The 21,820-nt window shown below is 38.2% G+C and overlaps 5 protein-coding genes across 7 annotated transcripts; 3 read left to right on the top strand and 2 right to left on the bottom strand.

Moving 5' to 3' along the window:
* The first annotated feature begins 615 nt into the window (after positions 1–615).
* On the top strand, positions 616–1,819 carry LOC143904632 (uncharacterized). Its single transcript, XM_077419448.1, has 2 exons — positions 616–989; positions 1,059–1,819. The coding sequence occupies exons 1-2, from the start codon at positions 617–619 to the stop codon at positions 1,805–1,807; spliced, it is 1,122 nt and encodes a 373-aa protein (XP_077275574.1). The 5' UTR covers position 616; the 3' UTR covers positions 1,808–1,819.
* A 1,333-nt stretch (positions 1,820–3,152) lies between these two features.
* On the bottom strand, positions 3,153–5,807 carry LOC143904628 (uncharacterized). Its single transcript, XM_077419443.1, has one exon. The coding sequence runs from the start codon at positions 5,793–5,795 to the stop codon at positions 3,282–3,284; it is 2,514 nt and encodes an 837-aa protein (XP_077275569.1). The 5' UTR covers positions 5,796–5,807; the 3' UTR covers positions 3,153–3,281.
* LOC143904631 (uncharacterized) lies at positions 4,379–8,715 on the top strand. 2 transcript variants are annotated; one of them, XM_077419446.1, is made up of 3 exons: positions 4,379–4,511; positions 7,497–7,656; positions 7,729–8,715. In XM_077419446.1, exons 2-3 carry the CDS (start codon positions 7,505–7,507, stop codon positions 8,300–8,302), a joined length of 726 nt encoding a protein of 241 aa, XP_077275572.1. In that variant the 5' UTR covers positions 4,379–4,511; positions 7,497–7,504; the 3' UTR covers positions 8,303–8,715. The 2 variants fall into 2 exon arrangements, with proteins under 2 accessions (XP_077275572.1, XP_077275571.1); XM_077419445.1 differs by lacking the exon at positions 4,379–4,511 and having other exon boundaries at positions 7,068–7,656.
* LOC143904630 (uncharacterized) lies at positions 5,933–7,068 on the bottom strand. The gene has a single exon (XM_077419444.1). The coding sequence runs from the start codon at positions 7,058–7,060 to the stop codon at positions 5,942–5,944; it is 1,119 nt and encodes a 372-aa protein (XP_077275570.1). The 5' UTR covers positions 7,061–7,068; the 3' UTR covers positions 5,933–5,941.
* A 1,184-nt stretch (positions 8,716–9,899) lies between the features above and the next one.
* Positions 9,900–10,659, top strand: LOC143904633 (uncharacterized). Of its 2 annotated transcripts, XM_077419450.1 has the most exons (3): positions 9,900–10,017; positions 10,120–10,200; positions 10,382–10,597. In XM_077419450.1, exons 1-3 carry the CDS (start codon positions 10,006–10,008, stop codon positions 10,595–10,597), a joined length of 309 nt encoding a protein of 102 aa, XP_077275576.1. In that variant the 5' UTR covers positions 9,900–10,005. The 2 variants fall into 2 exon arrangements, with proteins under 2 accessions (XP_077275576.1, XP_077275575.1); XM_077419449.1 differs by lacking the exon at positions 9,900–10,017 and having other exon boundaries at positions 10,136–10,226; positions 10,382–10,659.
* The last annotated feature ends 11,161 nt before the right edge of the window (positions 10,660–21,820 follow it).

The following is a 21,820-nucleotide window of genomic DNA, read 5'->3' on the forward strand; positions in this document are numbered from 1 at the left end:
GCGGTCCGTCGAATTGCGGCAAGACAAACGTCTTGATAAGCTTGCTGGAAAGTTCGCACGGTGTACGTTTCGAGAACGTGTACGTGTACTCGAAATCGTTGCAACAACCGAAATATCGATATTTGGAGAATATATTAACACCGATAGAAGAGATTGGTTACTTTACGTTCTCGAATAACAGTGACGTCATTCCACCGAGCGAGGCGCTCCCGAATTCTATTTTTATCTTTGATGACGTGGCGTGCGACAAGCAGGATACGATAAGAGAATACTTTGCAATGGGCCGGCACGCGGACGTTGATTCCTTCTATCTTTGTCAGACGTATGCGAAGATACCGAAGCATCTTATACGCGACAACGCGAATTTATTGATTCTGTTTAAACAGGATGGTACCAATCTGAAACACATATACAGCGATCACGTAAACACAGATATGTCTTACGAAGATTTCTGTAAATTGTGTCATACGTGTTGGCAACAAAAGTACGGATTCGTGGTGATAGACAAGGACAGCGCGATTTCGAATGGTCGATACAGAAAAGGATTTAACGACTTTGCGATACCAAAACGTGGTTAGTTGTTGTCGACGCGTCGATTGAGCAACGTTAGCGCAACATGGACAACGGCGAGGAGATTAGAGAGCGCGAGAGGATAGCAAATCAAATTGCGAAAACGAGCAATTCGATTCGCAAAAAGTATCACGCCTTGAAAACAGGCAAAATGGAGGAAGATATCGCGTTGGAGAGACACTTTAAGCCTATCATCGAGCCTCTAAGGCAGATTGTCGAAAACACCGTAGCTGACAAAGAATCTGACGTGTCAAAGATTGAGAATGAAACGGCGTGGGAAGACGAAGAGCCGAAGCTCAAACGACAACGACCAAACGCCTCGTTTAACGACTCTGTAATGGCTTCAACTCCGGTTACGTTGAAACGATCGATAAATGTGCCATCTAATTTGAGCGAAATAACTAAAATTTTACAACCGCGTAAATCGAAACGATCGAAAGTTGCTCCACCGAATGAACCGCCGATAACCTCTTCTGTACAACCCACAGTGCTCGAATCACTCGCAAACGAAGATGTTTTTGAAACCACTGATGACTCACTCGTGACGTCCGTTCGACAGCAGTTGCAAACATCTGAGGGTCGAGAAACATTGAGAGATCACTTGGGTCCATTGAGCCAAAAGTACATCGGGGCTGTTCTGAGCGGCGATCAAGAAAGCGGTATAGACATCGTGTACGGCGTTTATTTCAGTAACGATGGAATGATGCTCGGTAATAAGCGTTTTGACGTGGACAACGCGGACAACATAATTATCGACGACATACGATACGCAGGCACACGCGGTCTTTACGAGTTGATCTTTAAGAAAATTCCCAATGACGAGATCTACACGGAGGATGACATGCAAAAATACAAGAGCATTCTGTTGATGACGAATGCTCATAAACGCAATCACAATGCTCACGCTCAAATAAAGGGCAATGGGGGATACAAGTACAGAAATATAATCGCACCGTTGATTTCAGGTAAAAAAGCTGGAAAAGGTATACCGCGTGCCATGACAGGTAACAAGTACAGAAATATAATTGCATCGCTGATTTCGGGTAAAAAAGGTATACCGCGCGCCATGACATTAAACGACAACAAGATCGACTATGTTCATTGGGACGATCCCAACGAGCTTGTAGATCGTCTCCGATTGCTCGAAGCTTCGCGCCTAGCGGGTCACAACGGTCACGATAACGAGATCCTGTCGATTATCGAGGAACTTCGCGAAGCTGGACTTATTATAAATTAAGTGGCGCGACAGCGAGTCATTCAATCAACATCGAAATGCCGATCAACAAGTTTGGTATATCGCTCGGAAGAGGCGGTGCGGAACCGTACTATCAATGGAGAGGATTAATCAGAAATTACGTGCGAGATAACGCTCTTTGCATGGTCGCCACCGACTTTGACGCGAAATCGCGCAAGATTCGACGGATAGCGCCACCCGTAGATGATGGCGATGCAGCCAACAAACGCTACGTGCAGCAGAGCGTGCAAATTTTAAAAGATCGACAGGATGAAATGGAGAGAAAGATTGCAGTATTCCAGAATAACATGCAAATTACCCTAAACGAACTTCAAAAGATGATTCAAGATGTAATTGTGAATCATCGCGAATAGATAAGAACGTACATCTGATCTCTGCGTCAGTTGCGCGTCATCGTCATGGCTGGTAAGAAGCAATCAGTTGAAAAACGGCGGCTGGTGGAAGAATTACACGCTCCTGCGAGAAGAAATTTTTCGCGAAGACGCGTCATAGTGCGCGGATACGATGACCTGTGGCAGGCGGATGTGGTCGAGATGCGTCCCTACACGCGATTCAACAGAGGCCACCACTACATACTCACCATTATCGACGTGCTGAGCAAGCACGCATGGGCCGTACCGCTCAAGGCCAAGAGCGGAACCGAGGTTACTACGGCGATTGAAAAAATAATTCGAGACGGCGGAAGATGTCCGAAAAATCTACAGACTGACAAGGGGAAAGAATTTTACAACGCAAACGTGCAGAAACTCTTGAAGAAACATAATATCAATCACTATTCGACCTATTCCGTAATGAAGGCATCGGTCGTCGAACGATTTAATCGCACGTTCAAGAATGACATGTGGAAAATGTTTACGCGCAATGAAAATTACAAATGGATCGACTCGCTGTCAGGTCTCGTATCGGATTACAACGCGCAAAAGCATCGAACTATCGGCATGCGGCCTATCGATGTTACCCCCGCGATCGCCGACAAGCTCCTAACAACGGTGTACAGTCACGTAAAGATCGCTGCTCCCGCGCGATTCAAAGTGGGCGACTCGGTACGTGTGAGTAAATTCAAGACAATCTTCGAAAAAGGATACACGCCAAATTGGACCACGGAAGTATTTAGAATCGTCAAAGTGCAGAAAACTAATCCCGTGACGTATCTGTTGGAAGATTCCTGCGGAAAATCCGTCGCCGGTGGCTTCTACGAATACGAGTTACATCGCGTTGCTAATCCCGACGTGTATCTCGTTGAAAAAGTTTTGCGCAAAAGAGGGGATGAGGTTTATGTAAAGTGGTTAGGATTTGATAATTCACACAATTCATGGATACACAAGAATAATGTATTGTAAAATTTATTACAGTATAAAAATATACATATATACATATGAGTCATTTATTTTCCTAAATATCTAAATGTATTTACAATATATTTACAGAGGTATTAACAATATATTTACAATGGTATTTACAATTGTATTTTATAATGTCCCCATGGCAGCGTTTCGGTAGAACCGGGTATAATGTATCGCTTATCATCGTACGGACTTAGAGCTATTTTTGTTTCAGACACAGTGTATACCTCGTGTTTTTTGGCTCTTATGCAGGTTTGCTGTCGCGTCATTTCAATTTCGTCGCGCAGACACCGCGTGTAATCGTCGAACGTTATCGACCTGGCTACGACGTTACTCTTAACACCTTTAACCTTTTTCGTATCTTTCTTACCGTCCACTCGCAAGGCGTACATCTTTGCTCTAAGCCCGACGAATTCGGTCATTATCGCACCGTTATTTTCGTCTTTCATTAAGCCCGGAACTTTTTTATTGACGAGTGGGATACCATACGCATTATCGATCGCGTAATCGCTAGTGTCAAATCTATAATGAATGTGACGCTTCATGATATCATACACATCGTCGCACTCAATGTCATAAATGAGACTGTCCGTATCAGTGTACATGACTTTACACTTGTCGCGATACAATGGTAACATGTACTCGTGATGAAATTCGTACAAACATGTCTTGGATATATCGAGGATGCACATACCCACGTAGATTGGTTTGTCGAACTTCACCTCGAGTTTTCGCATTTCTATTGCTACTAAATTCTCCGAAAAGACGCTTCGGCTATGAAAATTTGGTTTTGCAATCATTGCCTCCGCGCCGTATCTACCCTCCCAATGAGTCACGAGGCGCACGTCAACGTGATTGCGCACATTCTCCATGGTTTTGCCAAACACTGCATTGTTCATCAATTTGTATAAATTTTTTTCGAAATCATTCTTGGCCAATGTCCTAAATTTCGTATTAAGTTCTATATAATCGCGAAGCCATGGAGATTGCGCGAATTTCAGTATACGGTGAATTTTTGATATACGGAGACCGTGACGAGTACACTGCTGCAGGTTGCGATAATGTATTACATAACGTTTCTTATCGTATAATGTTGCGAGGAGCTTGTCCTGCCGCTTGCCGGGTGGTTTATCGCGCGTCGGACAGAACGGTAGGTCAGTGTGCGCGTCGTGAAGATGTTGCGGATACTCCAAGTCGACTTCGAGTATGTAGCCTATCGAGGAATCCAACGCGACATCCATAACATTAAAATCGGTTACGTTGTCGACCCATTTAAAATCTGCGTATGGCAATGGTTGACACATTGCCCAGCCGTATAAGTTATTTACATCAAAATACATGAGGTACGACGACGGTTTTGATGGATCGTACGATTGCATGTACTTGTTGTTGGCCCGCGCGTATCTGTTTGAACATTGACTCAAACCGCCGCGTATACCGCGTTCGATAAACATGACCATGTCAATGTCGGTGAGCAATTCGAAATTGATACGCGTATGCTTCAACATAGCATCCCACGTAAAACCCGGTAGAGTATAAAAATACGCCGGATCGAGTCCATAACTCGCGACGCAACTATCGCGAAAATTTTCAAAGATGTCGGCCAACAGCAAGACATCGGTCTTGAGATATAAATCGCTGTAATCACCGAGCGTTCGAATGGAGAACCGCTGCCAGACGTTGACGGCGTGCGCGTAATCGCTCTCGGATACGGTGTCACCTGTCAATGAACTGTAAAACGAGTCGCGCGGTGGTAAACACAAGTCCTCCAACTTTTCGACGCAGTCAATGTACTCGTACGGAAATACGCCTTTTCGTGTCAGCAAATCAAAATTTTCTGCGGATAATTTACAAAATTCGCGTTGCAATATTTGCAGTTTATCCTTGCTGAGATAAGATGCCAATTTGTCGAGACTAGAGGTGAGAAACTTGTACGAATCGATAAATCGCAATTTGACGCACGTTTTCTTATCTTTATCTTCGGTGCTTTGAACGTTTTTTGTAAACGAAATATATTTTTCTTTTGTGATCGGGAGTAAATCTACATGTCCTTCGTATGCTGTTGCTATTTCAGTTATAATAAAATGTGCATCGTATCCCGATAAATTATGAAACACTATGGGAATGCAATGCGAATCTTTATAATTTAAGTTACAATTCGAATGCGCGGGACCTCTGTATCGACCGGTCAGGTGACAATGGTCGCGTACTCGCACGTCGTCTGGCTCGAACGGTTCTTTGCACACGTGACAGTGCGTTGCGCTGTTAAACTTTTCCCACTCGTCTTGCGTGAAATCTGCCATGGGTACATTAGTGGACAAAATGGTCTTTACGTCATGAGCTAAACGTCTTAGCTCCTCGGCGAACCACGCGACGCAATCCTTATCGCGACGAAACCGATACATAGATAACGACTCGTCGTACGAGCAACGCACGTAGTACCCTATGCTAAACACGCGATGATGTTGATATGTGTACCTGGACGTTTCCGGATCCGCTTCCATCTTCTCCAGGGTACACTCCAGGTCGGCGTATACGACAAACGGAACTCGTTCCTTCCTGTTGTGATTTTTAAAGGCCAACCACTTGTCGTTATCGCTCGGTAACTTGATCGCGCAGTCATTCATCTCCTGACAGTCGACGGTGTGGGCAGCCAATTTCTCGTTGGAGCTGAAGTAGTGCAAACATCTGCAAAAAATAAACGCAAATATTATAAATATTTTTTATACACAAAATATTCTATATATTATTAAAGAAAACTATAGTTCGGTACTTACCGATCGCAAAAGTATTTCCTGTGCTCTTTTTTACTGATTTGCGAGCTCACGAGGCGGGACAGGTTCTTGATCCATGCAAAATGTCCCACGTTGTCGTTATGCACGTACAGCAGATTTACGTGTCTGTCCATCTTTCGGTCAGTAACACGTATTGGTAGGATTGCAAGTTCCTTGTTTTTTTTCTCGATGCTGTACACGTTGATTGATATATTGTTGTGATTTTCAAACCGTTTAATTTGATTCAACGTCATTGGAAACTCAATGTCCGTAAGATTTAGCACCGACGTGTAATGAGGGTACGACGATTCCCGTTCTGCATGTCTCTTGGCTGGATACAGAGCAGCCATCACTGACCATGCAAAACATGCATTGTCTCTTGATTGCACGTTTATCACCGCATTCTTCTTTTTAATTTCTTGCGGTATTTCCACAAAACACCCCGCGTGCAATGGATTATATTTATTTACGTTAACAGTCAAATTGTGTATACGCGACAACGCCCATCCGCTATCACGTTCCTGGAATTCCTCCAGCTTTGCTAAAGTAGGCTCGATGACGTGTCTCTTGTACCACTCATGCAGATCGGACGTACGAAATAGTTCACAGTTTCTCGTTGCGATACTTTTATTCGCGCGTTTGTCACCCGCAACAAATTCACCATTAAACACTGTGTTAATTTTTACATTGTCATGTCGTTGCATGACGTTCTGCACACGATCGAGTACAATTTCTCCCGCATCTTTGAGAAATTGACGAGGGTCGATGTGTTTGGAATTTATCACCGCACCAGTCAATATACGGCTTTCAAAAGCCGTATCTATCTCGCGCCATCTGAGTCCTGTTATCGCACTCGCACTGTATCCCGCACCCACATGCACGAAACGTTGACGTACCGAGTCTTTCAGACCTTCGAGTCTTGCGATACATGCGACCAATGACTGTTTGAGACCGATCGATAATCGCGGTCGTTTAATTCGGCTTTGTTCTTCTAATGATTCGATAAACTCGTCACATCGTTGTTCCCACGCGGCAAAGTCTTCCCTCGAATTTAACAGGGTGGATTGCTCCAACAACTCTTGCTCCATGTTATTGCACGATTTTTTTGCTAACGCCATTTGTTGCACTCGCGACTTCCAGTTCTCGACTATTGAGCGTATTCTCTAGATTCGTCATTTTATATTCTACTAATGATGCATCGTTTGCTTATCGTATCTAATTTCATCTCAGCAGCCGTACATCGGCGCTATTTGCAAAATTTGCAGTTTTGCACGTGTTCGATGAAATCATCGCGAGACATGTCGCGACATGTTCTTCAAAACAATAACGCTCCATTGAATTATGCGAAATTGCAAATTTTGCAGTTTTGCACGTGTTCGATGAAATCATCGCGAGACACGTATGCTCTTGAAAAGAAATCATATTTGATGCCCGATGAGGTGATCTCATCACGAATGTTCTTGACAAAGATATCACATTTAACGTATATGTGGATTGTGGTGGCGGTCACCATGCAGCAGCCGTGCATTGGCGCTATTTTTGCAAGATTTGCAGTTTTGGGTATGTATAAATGGTCTACGAGGATTCTAGAGCGCAGTCGAGAGTTCGATACGGTTCGAGTACGTCGCAAACAGTCTCCAGATACGATGAACACTCACGGTGCGAACTACTACGTTCCGATTCAGGACGAAACGTGTGAGAAACAGCACAATGAGTATGTACCGCTAATTTTCATATATACTTGTGCAAAAAAACTTTTATAAACATATAATTGTATTTTTTTCAGTTTTGATAAACCCCGCTACACGCCACGTATTTTGGGAAGAAGATTTGCCTTGACATCAACAGCGTATAAATTTTTGGATGTTGGAATCAACGCGGGACCTATGTCCTCTGTGGATATACTTATTGGCGATAACCGAGGCAATCGGATAATTCTGCCACATGCAACGTGGGTGACATTCATCGAAAAACATGCAGATATACAGCGACTCGTGCAGTCATCGGCACCATCATCGCTAACGTTTCGCGATCTGGAGCTTGTTAAAATACGTGACGCAGATATTGTAAAATTGACGTCATGCGGCACCAGCTTGTACATGAAACCGTCAACAGTACTCTTTCTGTTCGAACTAGAACATTGCGTCGAGAACGTGTATTTTCAACTATGTCAAAATGTTCACGGCGTAAGTGAAAAATTCAAACAGTTTGTAACAACTTTACGTCAAAATTGTATCACCGATAAATGTAACGCAGTTACAATCTTGCGTAAAATTTATGATGAAAATTCGATTATTGATTGCGAACTGTTGGCCTACGCTTTAGATACTATTGTGTATAATGCGCTACATGACAAATAAATGTATATAATATGGTTAAAAAGTTTTTCCTTTTCATTTACCATTCATCCCATTTCCTGTCATAAAGCTGTCTTCGTTTATCGTTTACTTAAATGTAATATTAAAAATTAAATATTGCGAAGATCTGAACGATTAAATATCGTTGGCGAAGAAAAGATACGCGATCGCGAGCGAGAACGCGCGAGGGAAAGAGACCGCGCGAACGAGAAGACTCGCGCAAACGGGGGGGGGAACACCGCGCGAGCGAGAAGACGAATGGGGGGACGGGAAAGAAACATCTTCGAGGGGGAGATAACGCGAGCGTGCCGTGTAACGTCACGCGGACTCCGCGGCGCGGCGAAACGCGAACGCGGGTCCCCTCGCCCCGCGGCGCCCGAAAACGCGAACGCTCCGCGGCGCGGCGAAAACGCGGATCCCCCCTCGCCCCGCGGCGCGGTGGAAACGCGGTCGCCCCGCGGCGCCGGAAAACATGACGCGGCGAAAACGCGGTTCCCCCTTCCCCTCCCCCGCGACGCCTGAAAAACGCGGTTCCCCCCTCCCCCTTCCCGCGACGCCGAAACATGCGGGTCCCCCCTCCCCCTCCCCCGCGGCGCCGAAACACGCGGTTCCCCCCTCCCCCGCGGTCCCCCCCGTCCGCGGTCCCCCCCCGCCCCTCACCACCCCTCAGATCCCCGGAGTGGAACCGGCCTACCTTACCTACTGTATCGTAATAACTACATACCCAATGTCCGGTTCTATTTCTAAGTTTTGGAATCGTACAATTGAATGGAGCTGACGAACTGTGCAATATTTGTATATGTTTTTTATCTTCTGGTATACGTTGAATAAATTGAGGCAATTGGATTTGCCATGTTCCGACAGGTTCATAATCTGAACAACTTTGCAGAAGTGTATGGAAATGATCCATATGATCGTCCGTAATCCATTTGCCTCGAATAATTATATCTTTTTCTTTGGACTTTAAAATTACTTTCTTTTTTAAATTCTGTTTGGATTGCTTTATAATAGCGCGATTGTTTAAATCCTGCTGCTCTGCAAGAGATTCTGTAGCATAATTACTTTCAAAATTACTAATGTTTTCACAGGAATCTTTCTGAGATAAATGTCTATTTATACGTAGAGCAGTCGCTTTAGCTTCTCTATCTCTTATTACTGCTAATGGAAGCACTGTCTGAGCATCACTTTGTGGATCTTGAGGAAAATGTTCAATTGTATTCGATTCAAAAATCTTCAACAAATGTGAACGCATTACTCTATGATCATATCTAACTTTGTCAGGTTTAATATTAAACAATAATGAAATCGCAAAAGCTATAGCAAAAACTTTCTATAGCAAAGACATTCTTTAGCGCAATTACTTTTAAAATGTCTTTTCATACGTTGAGCAGTCGCTTTAGCCTCTCTATCTCTTATCACTGCTAATGGAAGTACCTTTTGAGGATTAGCACTTTGCAAATCCTGAGGAAAATGTTGAATAACATTATTTTCCAAAATTTGTATTAAATGTGAACGCATAAACTTATGTTCATACTTTACTTTGTCAGGTTTAATATTGAATAACAATGAAGTAGCAAAAGCTATAGCAAAAACACCACAATCGCTACTGTTCGGTTGACGTTGCACAGTAGGAAATTTGACGGGATGTTTTTTAAAGTCATGTGCTGGAAATAATTTTTCCAAGAATCGCTCATGATCTTTACACAATGTTTTATTATGTGAGGAATCATATACAAATATATTTTTTGTATCATAATAACAACACACCCAATGTGACAAACTACACAATATTTGAATGTGTTTTTTATCTTGTGATACAGGTTGAATCATATCAGGCAATTGTATTCCGACAGGTCTATAATCTGAACAACTTTGTAAAAGTCTATGGAAATGATCCAAATGTACGTCCGTAAGCCATTCGCCTTGGGTAATTATATCTTTGTCCGCAGGCTTTAAAATAATATTTTGAGTCTTTAGAGACATTGTATAAAATAGGCGCACAACAGATTTCTTAAAGCGCTAAGCAATTTATTTGTATAAGCGCAAAGCAGCCGATTTTTACAGAACAACCGATGTTTGTAGGCGCAGAACAGCCGATTTTTATGGGCGCAGAGCAGCCGATTTTTATGGGCGCAAAGCAGCCGATTTTTATGGGCGCAAAGCAGCCGACTTTTAAAGGCGCAAAGCAGCCGACTTTTAAAGGCGCAAAACAACCGATTTTTAAAGGCGCAGAGCAGCCGACTTTTAAAGGCGCAAAGCAGCCGATTTTTAAAGGCGCAGAGCAGCCGATTTTTATAGGCCCGACTTTTAAAGGCGAAAGCAGCCGATTTTTAAAGGCGCAGAGCAGCCGATGTCAGTAGGCGCAGAGCAGCCGATTTTTGTCAGCGCAAAGTAGCCGACTTTTAAAGGCGCAAAGCAGCCAATTTTTAAAGGCGCAGAGCAGCCGATGTCAGTAGGCGCAGAGCAGCCGATTTTTGTCAGCGCAAAGTAGCCGACGTTTAAAGGCGCAAAGCAGCCAATTTTTATCAGCGCAAAGCAGCCGACGTTTAAAGGCGCAAAGCAGCCAAAGTTTAAAGCCGCAAAGCAGCCGATGTTTGTAGGCGCAGAGCAGCCGATTTTTATCAGCGCAAAGCAGCCGATTTTTAAAAGCGCAGAGCAGCCGACTTTTAAAGGCGCAAAGCAGCCGATTTTTATCAGCGCAAAGCAGCCGACGTTTAAAGGCGCAAAGCAGCCGAAGTTTAAAGCCGCAAAGCAGCCGACTTTTAAAGGCGCAAAGCAGCCAATTAAAAAAAAAAAGAAAATTAAAAGAGGGAAAAAGAAAGGAGAGAGAAAAAGAGAGAGGGAAAGAGGGAGGGAGAAGGAGGGAGAGAGAGAAAGAGAGAGAGAGAGAGAGAGAGAGAGAGAGAGAGAGAAAGACTTACCTCTGCAGAAAATAAAAAAGCAATCTAAAACAAATAGAAATAGTATAATTAAACTCCTTACATCATTCTAAATAAAAATTTAATTGATTTTAATACAAGTATAATAATAATAACTTTAAGATAAAAGTTGTACATCTCGTGAAGATGTTTTCAAAACACTATAATAAAGCTCTCTTTCGTTAAAAATTTCTTAATTAAATTTTGTCATATTTTTATATAAAATACAAAATATCTCGTATTCACCTTTCAATAACTTTACTTTGATATTTTTATACGTAAAACAATCAAATGTAAGAAATTAGTCGTTTTAAAATTTTTTGAAAACCACAATATCTACGACATGGTTCACATCAGAATCATATGTCTTCCTTTAGAACATACAACTTTTGTCTGAAACATTTTTCTATATCTTCTATACCGATACAAATGTGAGCACCCCATGCGTACAAGAGTAAAGTACCAGTTTAAATACAGATAGCGAATTTATTTTAGTCTTAAATTCTTTTCGGCTGACAAACCTTCCTGAAAATAGACACCACCCAACTTAGAAAGTACCAGTTAAAATACAAATAGCCAATTGGTTTTAGTCTTAAAATGTTCCTCAATTTCTGTGCTTTTAAAATATACAGAATAAGATTTTTGTGCTTATTCTCTTTGGCCGAAAAACTTTTCTAAAAGTGAGCACCACTATACTTACAAGTGTAAAGTGCTTACTAACATAACGATTCGTTTCCAGCGTATTGATATAAGCTGAAAATGTTTCTCCACTTATTTTTGTACATTTATGTGCTCTTAAAATATGTTTAATTGGATTTTGACGAGATTACTGTATACATATATATAATAGCTATTTTATAAAAGTAGAGATTGTTATAAATGTAAATAGATAACACGGAAATTTCATTGTGCATATATTGAAAGCACATAAATTGAGGAACATTTTAAGACTAAAATCAATTAGCTATCTGTATTTTAACTGGTACTTTACTCATGTACGTATGGAGTGTTCACATTTGGGTCGGCCAAAGGGGATAAACATGAATATCTCATTGTGCATATTTTGGGAGCACATAAATTGAGGAACATTTTAAGACTAAAATCAATTTGCTATCTGTATTTTAACTGGTACTTTACTCTTGTACGTATGGAGTGTTCACATTTGGGTCGGCCAAAGGGGATAAACATGAAAATCTTATTGTGCATATTTTGGGAGCATATAAATTGAGGAACATTTTAAGACTAAAACCAATTCGCTATCTCTATTTTAACTTATACTTTATTCTTATATCAGTAGTATACAGGATGAGGCAATAACTATTACCACCTTAAATATATTCTAATCTATAAGGCCCAGAGAAAAATTAATGTAACTAAAAAAATAACTAAAATTGTACGGTATGAAGAGGGCTATCTATAGCGACAATAATTTTTGTCCAGGTGGAGACGCTTCGGAGATATCAAGGTCATCTTCATTTTTTTAAATTGATTTGGTACATTTTTTCCACAATATGATAAAGGAGCTGAAAACAAGTTCAGAACTCATGACACATGATCATTGAACAAGATAAAGTAAAGAAAAAACGATTAAAAAATACATTTTTGTATTGAATGAAATTTATGTTTAAAGAAGATGTTTGAAGTGATGGCCATTATTATACGTGCAACACTGGAATCTTTCGATCACTGATTGGCTTGCTCTTGCTTTTAATAACGTCGGGAGTTATTGATCCACAGGCTGTAATAATTCGTTGTTGCATGTCTTGGAGTGTAGTTGGTTTTTCTTTGTAGACCATATCCTTTAGGGTTCTCCATAAAAAGAAATTCAGTGGTGTCAAGTCTGGCGAACAAGCTGGCCACACTATACGACCCCTATATCCAATCCAGTAATTGGTAAATTTTTCATTGAGTTTATTTTTCGCAATCAAGACATGCAACAACGGATTATTACAGCCTGTGCACCAATAACTCCCGACGTTATTAAAAGAGCAAGCCAATCAGTGATCGAAAGAATCCAGTATTGCATCGATAATGATGGCCATAACTTCTGACATCTTCTTTAAACGTAAATTTCACTCAATCACTTTAAATCTTGTTCAATGATCTTGTGTCATGAGTTCTGAACTTGTTTTCAGCTCCTCTATCATATTACCGAATCAATATCTCCGAAGCGCCTCCACCTAGGCAAAAATTATTATCGCTATAAATAGCCTCCTTCGTACCGTACAATTTTGGTTACACTAATTTTTCTCTGGTCCTTATAGATTCAAATATATTTAAGGTGGTAATAGTTATTGCTTCACTCTGTATAGATCTTTATTTACGTATATCTTTTAATTTAACTATTATAAACTAATTTTGAGGCATTTGAAATTATATGTAATTTTAATGAGCCACTTTCAATTGCGATTTCCCGCGAAACCGCTTGAGCACAAAAATCGTGAAGCACATAATAATTGAACAGAAACAGAATTCAATAAATGAGTGACATCGGTGATGATTCTTTACCGCGTCTTATGCGACTTGCTACGTGCAATATGCAGATCGATGTTCCCGCTTTTGCTTGTATAAAATCTTTATTTCAATAATTACTTAATTCTACTTTTGTTCAATTAGTTAAAGGATTATTTCAGTTATCAATGGATTAGACCTACTGAGGATATACTTAAAAAAACATGTCAACAATAATATCTTATGGATGATAGAAAACTATAAAGGGGAAATAGCGCTAGACGGATCCAGCTGAAAATTGGACGAGAAGCTTGCCGAGCTCTGATTTATAAAACTGTTATAATAACATACATTTTTCAAAATACATACCTCAAGATATGCAAACACACAGTTGCATTGAATGCCAGATACACAACCTATAAAATATGTAAATAAATAAATAAATAAATAAATATATATATATATATATATATATATATATATATATATACACAATATATTTAGTATAGTTATATATATATATATATATATATATATATATATAATGAATTAGACAGTGCTCGTAATTAATTAATGTTTATTATGTGTATTAATTTTACAGCGGATACATTCTACGCATAATACGAAAGAAAGCATTAATTCTTTCGTTGAAAGTGTATTTTTTTTTTTTTAAGACAAATTCTGCCAAGTAGTGAACGTAATGTTCTTCCACAATGCCAAATCGAGGTATTGCTCCTCGCATATCCCTCCATAATCGTTCTATATTTTGGGTGTGGACACCAGTTTGCGGGTCCACAAAATTTTCGGTATGATTAACCACGTAATGGATGTAATCATAATTACGCAGAGTGTCGTATGCACGCCAACAATCAGAATAAATTATTGAGCTAGGAACAATTCGACGCTTAATGATGTCGACGAGAGTGGTACTGGTGCGATCTTTGACGGGCACGATGAACATTTTGCCACTGACTCGTTCAATGGCACCGAATACCCACTGACCTTTGATGATTCGTCCCCTATTATATTTTCGTTTCCCTACTTTTGCTTCGTCAATCTCGACGATCACGCCTGACCCACCAAGTAATTCTTCGTCAGTTATAATCCACTGCTGAAGTAACTGTAATAGGACATTTTTATTACACTAGTAGTCATAATTAAAGTATTAACAAAAATAATTGGAAAATTATATTAGATTAAAAAGTTATAACTTATGTAGAACAATTATAGATAGCAATTATACAATTATAAAGCAGCAACTTTACGATTTTTCCCTAAAAATGACAAAATATTTACAGCGCTTTAAAGTATAATAACTTTCTATTTTACTTACATCCCGACAGAAGTTGGTCCAGTCAACAACACTGCGTGAAGATAAACACAATTGTTCTTGAAGAAATATTTGGCGTGGTGGCCGAATCATTAAAAAATAAGCGATGAATCTGCAAGTTTTCACTATTCCAAGATGTCCCTGGGAAAACCAAGTGCCAGCTAAAGCACTTTTCCCAAACGTACAAACAACTCGTCGCTTTTTCTTCTTGCAATGTTTGATATAATACTTGTTTTGACATTTAAATTTTAATGATTTATTATCAAAATCGAGTTCGATAATATTACTACATTTTGGACACGTAATGCGATCGCAAATAACTCCTTTTTCGCACAAAAACCTAATCAGGGCTGCGTAGTCATATGATAAATGTAGAAATTCATGTAGAAACATGATTGTCTTTTAGCGTCTACACCAAAACTAAATATGCTGGAAGATTGTATTTCTTGTAAAGACTGTGTTTATGTTCTGAGTTTACAATTTTCATGCGAGACGAGTTCTCACGGGTTTGTGGCGTGCTTTACGAGCTCGTTTATTGTATATCGCCACATATATTCACACAGATGATTGACTAACTTATCTACATAGGTACGATTTACTGCTTTAAATGTTGTGTTTTGGTAAAGCAGCGATTTTTTTGCAAAATAAAGTATTTTCTGCTTTAACAAAAAGACCTCAATTTATCAACAATTTACTGCTTTAAAGGTTGTGTTTTGGTAAAGCAGCGACTTTCTCGCAAAATAAAGTATTCTCTGCTTTAAAAAAAAGCGTAATATTAGTCGTTTATGCCTTCCAATACTCAAAATAGCTGCTATATTTTCCAAACTTTTTTTGTTAATAACTTTTTATCGAATAGCGACCGCCGGCTAAAAACTTCTGAAGGTCACTCAGGAGGGTGACTTTGACAACATATGTCAAGGTCAAGGTCATTGGCGAGTGGGGTCTTTTTGTAAATAATTACCGTGCTATAAACTGTATAGTTTTTTGTTACCGATTTTTTTGGGAATCGGTAATTTTTTAGAAATTGGTTTTGAAAGTATTGTATATGAAGTAGGGGTAGAATTTTTCGGGGAGTGTTATAGAATGTATAATTTTTTGTTACCGATCTTTTTGGAAATCGGTATCCGAAAGTAGTATTGACTGTGAAATTTAATAACGTCAAAGGTGGCACTAAATAAGTTTTCACTAAATAATTAATTGCTCGCGACAGTCACGAATTGAAGTGACTGATTTATCAGTTTTGACATATAATATGTGAAAGCAGCAACTTCATAACATAACATAGACAAATGACATAGATACTACGCGGCGCGTCGTCGTATATTTTTGCGTTATTAAGATTCAACATCGACCTCTATATCTAGGGCAGCGACATTATCCTTTGGTTTACCCTTGAAACTTGATGACATTTATGAGTATATGTTCGGCTCAGAAATTCGAGTTCAGAAGTTCGAGCCGAACTCATAAATGTCACCAAGTTTCAAGTTAATCGGCCTCTCACATTCTATATAGATAAGTTGATAATTTCACTCAGTATATGTCAGTTGTTAGTAAATGTCAAAAGAAATATATGGAAAAGAAATATATGGAAATGGAAAGTAATCTAAAGAAAATGGATATTGAGAGGAAGGAAAATAAGGGTAAAAAAATTAAAAAAATCTATATATATATAAATGAATGTATGTATGTATGTATATCCTTTATGCACTCTTAAATTATTCGACTGGTTTTGAAAGTATTGTATATGAAGTAAGGGTAGAATTTTTCAGGGAGTGTGTTTTTTATTACCATTTTTTTGGAAATCGGTATCCTAAATTTCCCCAATTTTTCAGAAAATAATTGATTGAATTTTAAAATATTTTATATGAATCAAGGGTAGAATTTTCCGGGTAGTGCTATAGAGTGTATAGTTTTTTATTACCGATCTTCTTGGGAATCGGTATCTGAAAATTTTTCAATTTTTCGGGAAATAATTGACTGAATCTTAAAGAATTGTATATAAAACAGGGGTAGAATTTTCTGGGAAGTGCTATAAACTGTATAGTTTTGTGTTACCAATTTTTTTGAGAACCGGTATCCAAAATTTTTCCAATTTTTCAGGAAATAATTGACCAAATTTTAAAGAATTGTCCACATTATAAAGAAAATTTAATTGTTTTTTTTCTTCAAATCCTTCAAATTTTAAATATGTGTATAATTTTTTGTTACCAATTTTTTGGAAACCGGTTTTTCTAATTCTTTTAATGTTTCGGGAAATAATTGACCGAATCTCGAAGAATTGTATATGCAGTGAGGGTAGAATTTTTCGGGGATAGTCATGATGTGTATAATTTTTTGTTACTAATTTTTTTGGAAATAAGTATCAGAAATTTTTCCAATTTTTTGGGAATTAATTGACCGAATCGCAAAGAATTATATATGAAGTAGGGGTAGAATTTTACGGGGAACGCCATGATGTATACAGTTTTTGTTACCGATTTTTTTGGAAACCAGTGTTTTTAATTCTTTCAATTTTTGGGGAAATAATTGATGATTGAATCTCAAAGAATTATACATGAAATAGGGACAAAATTTCTTGGAAAGTGCTATAAAATGTACTATTTTTTGTTACCAATCTTTTTGGAAACCGGTTCCAAATGACCAAATCTCAAAGAATTGTATATAAAAACAGGGAGGGAAAGAAAAAAGGGGAGAGGGAAAGAGAGAGAGAGAGGGAGGGAGAGGGAGAGAGGAAAAGAGGGATAAAGAGAGAAAAAAAGAGAGAAAGAGAGAAAAAGAGGGGAGTGGGAGAGAGAGAGAGAGAAGGAGAGAGAGATTATTTGCGTGTTTTACTACATATGTCCTCCGGGGCGAAGCCCGGGTAACCAGCTAGTATATATATATATATATATATATATATATTAACAACTTCAGACACATTTCTTTATAAGGTGTAATTTTTTTCTGTTAAGATTAAGATGCGTAACACTACAAAAAGGCGTGATATCCGTACAAAATTACCTTTTTCAAAAAAAAGGAAAAATTGCGGCAAGTACACGCATAGTAGTATATATGTATTATGTTGTTACCTCGAAAAAAACAAAGTGGTTGTATTATACCTCGAAATAACACCCTGTACATATTTATACAATGCGTAATACTACAAAAAGGCCTGATATCTGTACAAAATTACCTTCTTTTTTTAAAAGTAAAGAAAAGCGCCAAGTATACGCATAGTAGTGTATATGTTGTTACCTAAAAAAAAACAGTGGTAGTATTATACCTCACAAAAATCTAAGTAACAAGTGGTAGACGTAATCTTTGTATTTCGAAAAATCTCGAAAAAACCTAAGCAGTAGTATCTTTACCTAAAATAAAACCGAAGTAACAAGTGGTAGACGTAATCTTTGTGTGCATCTCGAAAAAACCTAAGCAGTCGTATCTTTATCTAAAAAAAACCGTAGTAACAAGTGGTAGACGTAATATTTGTATCTCCAAAAATCTCGAAAAAACCTAAGCAGTAGTATTTTTATTTCCAAAAAATTATTACTCAAGTGATACACATCACAAAATTACGTTACCTTATCAAGTGATCTATTATTACAATTACAAAAAAGAAATGATATCTTTTTTTAAACTACAGCGCCAATTACAGAGAACATATTTTTCGAGATACAAAGATTACGTCTACCACTTGTTACTTTAGTTTTTTCGAGGTATAATATTACTACTGCTTTTCTTCGATTAGAATAAAAGATTGAATCATGAAGAATTACACAGAGGTAACAGTACAAAATACAAATATTTTATTAAAATATTTAAACCAAACAAGGGAATACAAGGTATTTAAATACAAAGTTTATATATGTATTTTAAAAGATTTAATTGCATCGCAAAGAATTACAGAGGTAATAGTACAAAAAATAAAAATATTTTATTTAAATTCATAAATTTTTCTTGTCAAAAAACTTGGCGCTGCTAGACCTCAAAATTAGGTCAGCCTGGTGTGCATGTGCGAGCGAGTGAATGTGCGTGCGTGCGTGCGTGCGTGCGTGCGTGCGTGCGTGCGTGCGTGCGTGCGTGCGTGCGTGCGTGCGTGCGTGCGTGCGTGCGTGCGTGCGTGCGTGCGTGCGTGCGTGCGTGCGTGCGTGCGTGCGTGCGTGCGTGCGTGCGTGCGTGCGTGCGTGCGTGCGTGCGTGCGTGCGTGCGTGCGTGCGTGCGTGTGTGCGTGCGTGCGTGCGTGCGTGCGTGCGTGCGTGCGTGTGTGTGTGTGTGTGTGACGGTGAATAATGCGGCTCATGATTAAGTATAGGATAAGTTAGAATAAGTTTATATTTTTAAAACGATTAGAATTAAGTGTATAGAATAAAAGTATAGAATAAGTATAGAATAAGTAATATTTACATTTGTAATAGGTCTTTCTCTCTCTCGAATAATGCGACTTATGATTAAGTATAGGATAAAAGGTCTCTCTCTATTTCTCTTTCTAGCAGCGCCAAATTTTTTGACAAAAAAAAATTATGTATTTTAATAAATTATTTTTTTTTGTACTGTTACCTCTGTAATTCTTTGCGATGCAATTAAATCTTTTAAAATACATATATAAACTTTGTATTTAAATACCTTGTATTCCCTTGTTGGGTTTAAATATTTTCATAAAATATTTATATTTTGTACTGTTACCTTTGTGTAATTCTTCATGATTCAATCTTTTATTCTAATCGAAGAAAAGCAGTGGTAATATTATACCTCGAAAAAACTTAAGGGGTTAGTCTACTCGAGAATGGTCAAAAAATCGATTTTTTTTTTATTGGCTTAAAAAATCCTTTGAACCCTCTAGAATAAGGGACAAAAGGTCTTATACCTGCCAGAACTTGTTTTCATTGAAATTTCGAGCTCCTACCCAAGCGCTCCGGAGTGCTCCGAAACGCCTATCTGCTGCAAATCGTTACCTGTTCGGCGGGTACAACATAACGATTTACCATTCAATTTTGAATTTCTCTAATAAACTAACGACACCAACAGATGTCGTTAAAAATACTTTATAGTCAGTCAGAAGTATTTTCAACAGACAGCACGCCAGTATTGCATCATTTTGCTCTGAAACGAGTGTTTAGTGGCGCGAAAACCGTGGAAGTGGCATCGTATTTTGCAGCAAACATTTTTAATCACGGGTACGAGAGTATTCTACAAATGATGGACGTCCTGAACTTACAAATTGGGCCAAATGCCGTCGAAATGTGCGATAAAGCGAATGAGCTGCGAATTGCGATTGCTGACAAGCGGTCGTTCGAGACCTCCAAACAAGAAAGAATTAATAGAAGAATAGCACAATCGGCTCTCGAAGAGAATTTTTACGAGGTGGAAGGTTTACTGTATGACGCAGGAATGGCTGATTAACGGTAAGACGCTTAAAATGCAATTTTTCACTCAAAAAACTAGTACCGAAACTTTAAACGCGTTTTTCTCAAAACTATGTTTTTCAAAACGGTGTACACGATATCTCGAGTTCTAATCGATGAATCGACTTCAAATTTGGTACACATATTCTATGGAATAGTAGTTACGGAATGACGAACGATTTTATCATTATAATATTTTGTTCAATAATTATTAATAATAATAACACGTAATTTGAGTCCAAAAATGCAGCAAAAAATTCAGGAATTTTTTTCTTGACGCCAAAAACAAGGAGAGAAAAAACGCTTCGTCATTCCGTAGACAATACAATATAGTTTATGACTATATTTTTTTTTTTTTTGGTTTCAGACCATCCACATTCCAGAAACCATGTACACCGTTTGACCACCTCTAAAAAACATAGTTGCGCGCGAAGGAGTGCCTCATCGCCATTTTAAAATTTTTCAACGCATAAAAATTTGGACATGTTCTCGAAACTTTAACAAAGAAAATAAAAAAAAAAACATTCATTTATCACCGATACTTCGTCTGAAATTAATTCTTGAAAATTCGCCTGTTTTTGGCTCTCTCGAGTAGACTAACCCCTTAAGTAACAAGTGGTAGACGTAATCTTTGTATCTCGAAAAAATATGTTCTGTGTAATTGGCGCTGTAATTTAAAAAGAAATATTATTTCTTTTTTGTAATTGTAATAATAGATCACTTGATAAGGTAACGTAATTTTGTGATGTGTATCACTTGAGTAATAATTTTTTGGAAATAAAAATACTATTGCTTAGGTTTTTTCGAGATTTTTGGAGATACAAAGATTACGTCTACCACTTGTTACTCTGGTTTTTTTTAGATAAAGATACTACTGCTTAGGTTTTTTCGAGATTTTTCGAGATGCATACAGAGATTACGTCACTTGTTACTTAGATTTTTGTGAGGTATAATACTACCACTGTTTTTTTTCGAGATAACAACATATACACTACTATGCGTGTACTTGGCGCCTTTCTTTACCTTTTTTTTTAAAATAATTTATTAACGCTGACATCTTGTTATTACGGCTCTATGCTCTTTATATTTTCAATTCGATTCTTTAATCGTTTGAGCCTTTATTACTTATATTTAAATGTTTATTTTAAATTATCTGAATATAAAAAATCTAGATTTTAGCATAGTATTTTTTTGATAAATGTGTATTATTATTATTTTCCATAATCAAAGAGTGTCAAATTTTAGAAAGTTAAATAATAAGAAATTTTAATTATTATTTTATTTACGTGATAAAAAATTTATAACTTAATACATCTTATTAACTCACATCCGATTATGCTCCTTTAATTCGATATATAATATATTAAATTAATTTTGTCGCATAATTTATTGTTTAGCTGGCAAGGTATCGACTGCCAGTATGTATAAGATGGTAATTTCT

Source organism: Temnothorax americanus, unplaced genomic scaffold (genome assembly GCF_048541705.1).
Source record: "Temnothorax americanus isolate GAGA-0224 unplaced genomic scaffold, ASM4854170v1 Scaffold55, whole genome shotgun sequence".
NCBI lineage: Eukaryota > Metazoa > Arthropoda > Insecta > Hymenoptera > Formicidae > Temnothorax > Temnothorax americanus.